Source organism: Gekko japonicus, unplaced genomic scaffold (assembly GCF_001447785.1).
Source record: "Gekko japonicus isolate JY-2015 unplaced genomic scaffold, Gekko_japonicus_V1.1 scaffold185, whole genome shotgun sequence".
NCBI lineage: Eukaryota > Metazoa > Chordata > Lepidosauria > Squamata > Gekkonidae > Gekko > Gekko japonicus.
In genome coordinates, this window is record NW_015176457.1 from 1387773 (window position 1) to 1397562 (window position 9790).

General features: G+C 41.4%; 2 protein-coding genes across 5 annotated transcripts in view; one reads left to right on the forward strand and one right to left on the reverse strand.

Moving 5' to 3' along the window:
• RWDD4 (RWD domain containing 4) overlaps positions 1-5870 on the reverse strand; it is a 7293-nt gene extending 1423 nt beyond the window's left edge. The window contains exons 1-7 of one of the 4 annotated variants that reach the window (XM_015426971.1): positions 5759-5870; positions 4110-4190; positions 2941-3050; positions 2705-2849; positions 1896-2013; positions 1710-1759; positions 1545-1547 (exon numbers count right to left, since the gene is read on the reverse strand). In XM_015426971.1, coding sequence (XP_015282457.1) covers positions 1545-1547; positions 1710-1759; positions 1896-2013; positions 2705-2849; positions 2941-3050; positions 4110-4190; positions 5759-5782 — 531 coding nt within the window. In that variant the 5' untranslated portion in view covers positions 5783-5870. Of the gene's footprint in view, positions 1-1544; positions 1548-1709; positions 1760-1895; positions 2014-2704; positions 2850-2940; positions 3051-3401; positions 3424-4109; positions 4191-4317; positions 4386-5758 lie in introns of those variants that run through there. The other 3 variants (XM_015426972.1, XM_015426973.1, XM_015426974.1) reach the window with 3 other exon arrangements.
• Positions 5871-6159: 289 nt separating this feature from the next.
• The window catches only part of TRAPPC11 (trafficking protein particle complex 11), a 43476-nt gene continuing 39845 nt past the window's right edge, over positions 6160-9790 (forward strand). Inside the window, exons 1-5 of the mRNA XM_015426967.1 lie at positions 6160-6238; positions 7746-7970; positions 8929-9098; positions 9299-9369; positions 9596-9665. Coding sequence (XP_015282453.1) covers positions 7767-7970; positions 8929-9098; positions 9299-9369; positions 9596-9665 — 515 coding nt within the window. The 5' untranslated portion in view covers positions 6160-6238; positions 7746-7766. The remainder of the gene's footprint in view (positions 6239-7745; positions 7971-8928; positions 9099-9298; positions 9370-9595; positions 9666-9790) is intronic.

The window sequence follows — 9790 nt, forward strand, 5'->3', positions numbered from 1 at the left end:
CATTGAATAACAACAAGGTTTGTTAATACTTTGAATATATTTAGCTTCTAATAGACTCAGCAGAAAGAGTGAGCCCTGCATCAAGCTTTTATAGATCTACACAGGTTTGGCATCAGACAGTGGCTTGCACCAGCATGTCCGTATTAGCATCCTATGCTTTGCTAGTCTATTTCTGATTTTCCACTCAGTCATTACATATTAGGCACAAACATCAGTTCTGCAATGACTGAACAATTGTAAATGATTCACAATTTAGTTGAGCCCCAGCCCCTCAGCCTTGCTTACATTACACTATTATTCAGCCTGGTTCTGTGTTGCACGATAGGTTTGTGAGGCTGCAGCCAGCAATGGTTGTGATTGCCACCATATACTACCTCAAAGTTACGTCCTGAATTGGCTCACAATACTAATAACCATGATGTATCCCATCCGAAACAAGCATTTGCCACACAGTGGTTAACAGGACTGTCCTCTTTAGCTGAACAATGGTCTTTGCTGTTCCCATGTAAGATATGTACAGATAAAATTTAGAGGTGCAGCCATATATTTTTGGACACCTCTTTATATATGTGGTGGTTCAAGTGGTTAAGACGCTGAACTGCAGGCTGTGGAAGGTCAGTAGTTCAGCAGTTCAAGAGTTGCCGCATGACGGAGTGAGCTCCCATCTCTAGTTCCAGCTCCTGCCAACCTAGCAGTTCGAAAGCAAGAAATTGCAAGTAGATAAATAGGTACCACTTCGGTGGGAAGGTAACAGCGTTCCGTGAGCCTTGGTGTTTAGTCATGCCGGCCACATGACCACGGAAACGTCTTCGGACAGCGCTGGCTCTTTGGCTTTGAAACAGAGATGAGCACCGCAACCCTAGAGTCGGATTCGACTGGCTTTCGAGCAAGGGAACCTTTACCTTTACTTTATATACTTAGAATATGTATTTAAAAAGGGGTATTGGTGATACTGATAACTTGACAAATTACTTGTACTGCAGCTATTTGGGTTGTCACAAAAATCACTGATTAAAAATGAAAACAGATTTCTCCCCGCCCCAAACTCATATTGTTCTCTATTCCATATGCCAATTATTTTATTTATTTATTCAAATTTATACCCTACCCTCCCCGCCAAAGCAGGCTCATGCCAACTTCTCCTTACTGCTCTGTCCACAGGAAAGTGAGGACTGTGTTGGACACTCTTAAGGGACATGATTATAGAAGCCACTTTGTCCAGTGTCAAAACTATATAGATTTATGAATTCAGGGCGCAGGGCTGGCAGATTTAGTTCAAAATAGCTCTAATAGGCACTCTCCTTGAAAGTCAGTGCAGTGGGGGGTAGGCTGGTTTGGTGATCACTGCTTGTGAATTTAAGCTCATTTGAGCGTATACTTAACTTAAATCAATAGGATCTGTTTAAAGGAAAAATGTTTTGGAACAGGATGTAAGATGCCTTTTTTAAAAAAGAAAAAATAATGAGTGTCCAAATATCCTTGCTTGGAATCAAAAATCTTTCAACATTGGCACAAAAACATTTCAGAAAGACTGAAATACTTACGTGCTAGTCAAATACAAGAAGTGAATCCAAATGTTGTTCATGCCCAGAATGATTACAAAGGATCAGAAGGGGAAAAGGAAAAGAGAGAGAAAGAGAAAGATTAGATACTGTCAAAGTCATCAGATGTTGGAAGGTTCAAACACATTTAACTCTCAGTCCTGTTACCTTGATTACATCAACCCAATTCCATCCTCGTGGCAGTTCTCCTTTGTGATCTATCCAAGACAAAACAGCAACCAGAAGCTGCTCATTTTCAATTTAAAGTCTATCTGCAAGTTATTTAAGACTTGAAAGACTGAAATACATTTTACTTAAAAATCTGAAAGAAAACATGATGGGTATTATACAAACCTGTTTTGTCTGCTAGCTTCCGTTTTTGTGTTTTGGACAATTGTTCCTTTTTCTCTTTTTTCTTATTTGGTTGGGCTGTATCAGGATGTCCAGCTGAGGTGCAGTTGTTTAATGCTGTCTAAAAAAAGTAATTGCTAGCAGGTTCATACTGTCATTTATTTGCACTTAAATGAATTTCTTTTCTTCGTTTTCCCTTTTCTTCAGATAAGTAAAGATCTAATTGCTCCAGAGGTTCAATCAAGCCAAATAAGGAAAAGTGATGCCAGGTAAAAAAAATTTACATCAGAGGCAAATAATAGAAGGACCCTACAATAAAAATCATTATACATTATTAAAATTACTTCTGAATTAAAAAGACAATATAAAGTTTATTGTAGTGTCCTTCTATTATCCGTCCCTAATATAAATTATATTTTTATAGATGTCCTGACACAGCTTTTACAATGAAACACATAGGGGTTTTGCATAATAATAAAGTTATCACCTGGCATCTCTTTTCCTTATTTGGCTTGTTGGCATGTTGCTTGTGTGGCCTTATTCTCCTTTAGATCTTCAATCAAACCATTCTCAGTGATATGTGCTTTGGAAACCCTCCATTTACTGAGTAATAGCTTACTGGATAAACTCATTTGTGCTACTCTGACATGCTTGTTAACACCTTACATATATGGCTAAGTAGTATTTTAATTACTGTTCATCGCTGATCTAAGTTTCAAAATGCTTCTGAATGAAGTGGACAAACTATTCTAACCAGAGATCAATACGCTATTTAACATTTTGAGACAGATTGAACAAAGCTATAAGCTTACCACAGTATTAACAGGTTGATTTTCCATTAACAACTCTCTGTTATCTTTGGCATATTCAAAAATTGTATAGGTCATCGAGGTTCCAAGGTTAACTTCAACTTCTTTCATTAATTTATTCAATATACTTTGTTTTACACCTGAAGATCTAGGAAAGATCACAGAACTCCCTTATAGGATGACGTGGAAAACAGTGTTAGTCAGAAAGAATATCATCTATGAAATACTGGAATACTTACATGGCATTGTTAAAGAACGCATCCATAGATATGGCTGGAGCTGTCTGTGGGTATGCTTCTGGCCACGATATTTCTATTAAGAAGGCTTTAGGATCTCCATTATCACCTATCTGAAGAATATTTAATAATCATGATTGTACAGGAATCTCAATAGCTTTTTGTTACCAATAGAACAAATACTGAAAGGTTTTGTACCTGGAGACTGTTTTTAAAATGTGGTTGCTTAATTCTGGGTACATCATTAGTAAAGATCTCGGCAGCTAAGCAGGGCCAACCCTGGTAATACTTGGAAGGGCGACCTCCAAGGAATACCAGGACTGGGGTGCAGAGGGAGGTAATATCAAGCCGCCTCTCTGAAACTAGGGATTGCCAGAAGTCACAATGACTTCCATGCTCGCATGCACACACACAGACACAAAATACTCACACACACACAAAAAGAATATACCTCTAGGACCCACCTGGCATATTTCACACCCAGTTCTATGAAAACAGAAGTAGCCAGTTTCAAAAATTTTGAGAATCAAGGCCTAAACTTAAACACACTTTTCATGTACTCAATATTTACACAGTTGTATTAGAACAACATACTGAAGACCCAGTAAGACTAATTTCTGAACCAATTAAGAGATTTGATGAAGTTCTCAAGTTCACAGAGACTCTTGTACCCTTATCTCTGTTAGAAAAAGCAATATGGCACAATAACCCAGGATCACTCCAAGCTTGCTCTATATCCACATGTACAGATGAATTGTACTGTGCTGGATCAGAAATTACCAAGTTCAGAAACGAACATCTGCCCAGGCCCTTATAAACCATATTTGCTAATACCAGGGCCAGCACACTGGCAACAGAAGCAACTTCTCTGCTAAAGAAATTTATTAGCTCCTCCTACTTACAATAGTTTTCTTTGGACACAACTACTGTAATAGCAGAGCCAAACTCATGTCTGTACTTCTACTCATCAGTTTACAGTTGCTATAGATCTCTCAAAGTTATGATGACCTTTCCCCCTAATACTTTGATCATTACAAATCTTGTTATCGTATAGAAATACACTGAAAAATACCCTTAATTAAACCATACATACTTCTTAGTAAAAATCAAGACCTTATATTTCAAGTCAATTTACATTATTCTTTTGTGAACAGGGCTTCATGCAATCTCACCCTATATTGAAAGGAAACAGGGCTAAGTTCCTTAAAACACTCATCGCCTTCATAAATAGAACGTAATGCTTCTAGCTCCATCTGAAAGAAAGAACAATAAAGCGGTTAATATTTTTAATCTTAACTGTGAAACCATACCCTCTTTTAAGGCCAGGAAACTGCCATAAATATAACAGAAAGAACAGTAATGACAGTCTCTTATTTTCACCTATTGTACAGCTGATATTTTGCACCATCCATTTCACTGTTCATGTGTATTGGTTTCCTCTTTTTCAAGCTCATATTTAAGGTATTGGAAAATCTATAGATAGAGAATATTGTATATAATCAAAGAAAGTGACCAGAGATGTAGTGCATTAGATGTGAAATGATGAATAATACAAACGACGTACTGGTTGTTTTCAATTAGAGAAGTAATCCACATCCTGCTGCAGTCAATGGCATTGATTTTAAAGGCCCTAGGTTGAACCATAACATTGCTTCTTTTTTTCAAAGATGCATTTAAAAATCCAGTTATGCTAAGGCGTATCATTTTCACTCTAACTCATACTAGGTCTTTATTGTACACATATACTCATCTAAAGCTGCCACTGATATATACTTGCTTCTCTCCATAACAGATCACAGTTACCTTTTACAACTTTTAAAAAGCATATGCTCCTATGCTATGCCATGGTGCCAGAGTCCTACACCCTTCCCATTTCAAAAGTAACTTACTATGCAACATGGAGTATAGCCATTCTAAGAAACAGAAGTCCAAAGACCCTTTAAGCCCCCTTCACCATCTAGTGTTGTCCTTTAGGGCACATTCAAAGTAAAGTGAACAAACTATAAAAGCATCCCTCCCCTTTAGGAACCAGATGAGGCTCCTCTTCTTGGGAACAGACACAATAGAAATTATGACCCCAGTTCAATGTTCTCTCCTTGCTATAACTTAGCATGTATCAAATATGTAATTTTAGAGCCATCTCCTACATTAAAAAGTTATAATATCCATGCTGTTGTCTTCACAATACTCTAATAGTCTTATGAAAGATCTTTTAAAAAATCAGTAAAATTAGCCTAGACTGTGTTCACTCAGCACCATAATACTGAGCCTCATCATCATCTGTGGTACTATCCTAGATGTATCTTTAATTCTTACAGACGCAGATGCCTTAGGAAGTAGTTTAGTCTGCAGTATCGAAAAATTAACAAAAAATCTTGGGACACCTTAAAAGATTTAATAAGTTTTTATCCCAGCATAATCTGTCTCTGACTAAAACGCAATTGAAATGTATGATTTATATTGACTTTATCACTATTAATAGCACTCCCTTTTCTTTCTTTCGCCCATTGACAGGTTGTGCTTGTAGGAGCTACAAGACCAGCAGAAATTCAACAGGTGAAGCACATGGTCATCCTGCATGCACTGGCAGACCCCAACTTCTGAATTTCAGCCTAGCATACAGCAGCACCCCCAAAAATGACAGCTTTGTCCATACAGACCCACAATCTTTCTGGAACAGTCTTATGCCTAGATAATATCGGAAGGCCGCCCCCGAATCCCTCCCTACGGCCACCCTCTTCGAAAACCTCTTCATTTTTTCGGCAGCCGGCATGCCGCTCCTTTCACTTCAGCCCAGCCTGCGCGCCTGGGAGCCTCTCACCTCCTGGTCCTCGTTCGCCGTCATGGCGCGTAACCGGCACAAAAGAAGCCCCCCCTCCTGCTGCCGCCCTCCCGCCACCCTCTGAGGAAGGAATCGCAGCGGCGGCACCAAGACAGACCCTCGCGCCGCTGACTCTGAGCGCAGGCGCCAAAAGTGACAGGGCCACGCTACGCGCCCGTCCCCACCTCCTATTGGACAGAGCCCCCACCACTCGTTCCTCTCCTGTCGGCTTCCTATTGGCCCTCATTTTGTCTTCACCGCCCGCCCCCCACGCCGGACATTCTTAGGCTTTCCCAACGCGATGCTTGCCTAGTCCCGCCTCCTCGTTTCTTCACGCTCCCATTGGCCTCTGTGTTCAACTTTGCGGGGCCCTCTTCGTCTGCCCCGCCTTCCAGCTTCATCGGTAGCGCAGACTCGGAACTGATTGGTAGCCGGCGCGCTGACACTTCCCTTAGGCCTCCTTAGTCAGGCCAGGCCTTGGTGAGAGTTCTGTGGCTGCCGCTTCTTCCCTTCGCTGTGGTTCGTTTGGACTTGGCATGGGCGGCTGCGGCCCTGGAAGCTGAGCGGGCTGCCCGCCGCCGCCGCCGAGCTGCCCCCTCTTCTCCCCTGCTCTCGAGGGCATTTGCAGCTCAGGCGACAGTGGAAGAGCAGGCAGCGCAGAGGTGCTTTCGCGGGGAAGGGCTGACAGTCACGTTCTGAGCCCCAGATCCCAAACCCTGCTTGGGGGTCGTGTGAAGGGACTCCAAGGTCGGCGCTTCAGGTGAAAGTGCGCTCTGGGCTTCACGGGGGCAAGCCTCGGCGTGGCTGCCGCGCCCAGGGAGTCCAGTTTTGCTCGGGCACCATTCTCAGGATCTTAGTTGGGTCTGTAGTAGTCGTCGGTAGTGTCGTGACATAAACTGCGAGTCCAAAATTTGTTGTTTATCATGGGGCGCCGCTGTTTTGAGAAACAACTTTTGACTCTTTAGGGTGAAGTTCTTCTCCTGTATAGAGCCGCACTTGGCTCTTTGGACTGCACTGCTCTGTATAGATGAGAGAGGCATGGCCACATGAAAGGACACGGGGAAGTGTTGCGGTGTCTGTTCCGTGGTTGTACACCTTCCTCCCTTGGAAAACATTTCGGTTTGTAGCACGTTTGCCAAAGCAGGTTGCCTGTCAGGTGTAGATAACGCCTGTGAAGTGAATCATTTAAAAGATGACTAGTGGGTTGGGGGTAACCAATGTGGTACTGTAGAATACTGGTCGTCTCCTGGCAATGGGCTCATCTTTTGACAAGGAGCTGGCAGCTCCAGTTTGCAGCCTCACTGTGTACTTGGGTGGCTTGATGTAGGAGTGGCAGGGCTTTTTTTGTAGAAAAAGTCCAGCAGGAAGCATAATAGGCCACACCCAGCAGTAAAACTCATTAGCATATTAGGCCACACCCCTGACTGCACCGCTCATTAGCCTATTAGGCCGCATTCCCATGTTACCAGAAGTGTGGTCATCCAGCCACACCCACCTTTTGCTTCTTATTCTGTTTACCTTGTTTGTTGTCAAAACCCAGGGCCTTTTTTTGTAGCAGGAACTCCTTTGCATGTTAGACACCCCCCCCCTAATGTAGCCAATCCTAATGAGTTTCTGCTGTTGGGTGTGGCCTATTATGCTAAAGAGTTCCTGCTGGGTGTGGCCAACTTGGGAGCCAGCCGGAACTCCGTTCCTGTGGGTTCCTGCCCAAAAATAGCCCTGAATGGAATGATGACTTCTGCTTATATGAATTCACCCCCTTCCCTGAAACAAAGCTGTGTTTCAAAAGAATTAGTGGGCTCAAGTATCCTTTTAACAGTTCTGTAGACAAGTATACCCCACTGGTTGTGATTCTTTCCATCACACTCCTTCAGAGATGGTGGAAGCTTGTACTGTCAACCTTATATTCAAGATGGGTTTCAACTTACTATATTTTAAAAAATGAACTATTTGTTGGAAAACTATTTCAAATATTTAATGTTTTCAGAGTTTGTTGCAGTCTGTCAAGATGAGCCCTTCTCAGTGGGACTTTCCAGTGGAATTGTGTTGCCGGCCTATGGCCTTTGTAGCCCTCACAGGCTTGGATGTGATCTACAATGCTGTTCATCGGGCAGTTTGGGATGCCTTTTGTGCAAACAGGAGAGCTGACCGAGTACCAATTTCCTTTAAAGTACTCCCTGGTGATCATGAGTATCCTAAATGTAGAAATAAGGTATTGTTTTAAGTCTTTTTAAGATGCTCAAAGGTTATGTTGTGGTTGTAAGAAATATAACATTCCCGTGCCAACTGAAAAAGTGTTGCACCCTTCTAAATCCATCATATTAAATGGGTTTAGAAGGGTGTAGCTGCATGTAGGATGGCCCTGTGAATGGAAATTACTTATTTGGTTGGATCTAACCAGCTTTCCCACTGTTAACAAAGGGAAGATGGGGTCTCCTTTGACCACCAGAGAGGCTATGGTGTGTGAGTCATGGAACCTGCATGTACAGAAGCCATACAAGATGGCTGTATTAAGGAAGGGAATTGGGTGAGACAGTGAAAAAGCTGGCTGGATCCAATCCATTGCTTGTTGTGTTCATTGTTTAAAGGGTTTGATTAATCAGTTTTCCACTTGAAGGTTATTTAAACATTGGACTTAACTTCCAAAACCAAGTGTTGAAATGTGTCTTCAAAAACTAAGTTAATTCAAGGGTTGGAAACTTTCCTCAGCAAAGTTGCTCCAGGTCATGATCTTGAGGCCATTAGATTCTTGTGTTAGAGGGTGTCGAACTCATTTGTTATGAGGGCTGGATCTGACAAAAATGAGACCTTGTTGGGCCGGGCCATGTGTGTCATAAAAGGTAATGTCAGGTAGCAGAGAGATGAACTTTATAAATGACACAGACATACACAATTAAAGATGTTTTAAAATTTTAAATAACACATTTTCAGTGAGTTCGACACCTTTGTGAGAATCGTGCACCCTTAAGAAGAACTGGGATGCAGGACAGACATGGCGTCAGGCATCCTCAGCTGAGTTCAGTGATACTCTCTGCCTCTTGCATGGGCTTAGATTGCTCGTTCCTGGTTGTGATAGAAAAGTCAAAGGGAGTAGCCATGATTCGGAAAGACAGAGCAAGGAATATTCAAGAACAGACTGAACTGGTTACCTCATTTGTCAATGATTGTAGAGAACATCGTATGAATGGCATATTCCAAAAGGGATCTTGAAGACTGGCTGGATGAACAAACATCTGAATTTGGTGCCTGCACTTGTTGTCGTGTTTTATGAGCTGGATTGGGATGAGCCACAGTGGAAAGAAAAACAGTCAGAGTGTGCTACTAGAGTTGAAATTGTCAGGTATGCTTTCTGCTAAAGGGTCCTCCGTTTTTCACTTTTCTATGGTAACTGCTTGATACAACCTTGTACCTGGAGGAAGAAGTCATGATTCCAATATTTGTTTTTTAAAAAAAAACACATTGCCTAATTGATTAGCTTGTTAAGTTATGTAATGTTTTAGTAAACTTCATCTTGTTTGGTATTATGCATTATTCTTGCAGGCAGAGTTTGCAAGGAAGAAACACAAAAGTTGCTGTAGTTTTGATTCAAAAGAAAACACCACTACCTCCAGGTACTTAATGTATATTTAATTTTTCGTTTATGATTTTGACGTTTAACAACTGACAGTCAACATGAAAGGATATTAAATAAAAACTTTTTAAAGAAGGAAAAGTTCTATGTTACTTCAAACCTTGACTGAATAAAGCATAAGCAGTTTAAACAAAGTTTTAAAAACTGTCGGGGATTGCTGTTTTGTAAGGGTAATGGGAGAAATTGCCTTTGTTCTTTTGTTACAGGCAAGCTGAAAGGACAAACGTTTATTGAAAGCGTGAAGGTTTGCTTGAGGTTGAGTTTAAAGATGAGGCAGTAACAAATCCAGTAAAGAATTGTTCACTCGATTGAAATCAGTAGTTAATACATGCTGACTTCCTTGCTGTTTTGTGGCCTAACCACCAAGAACTTTCTGTAAGCAAGGACTAATAATTCTTGGG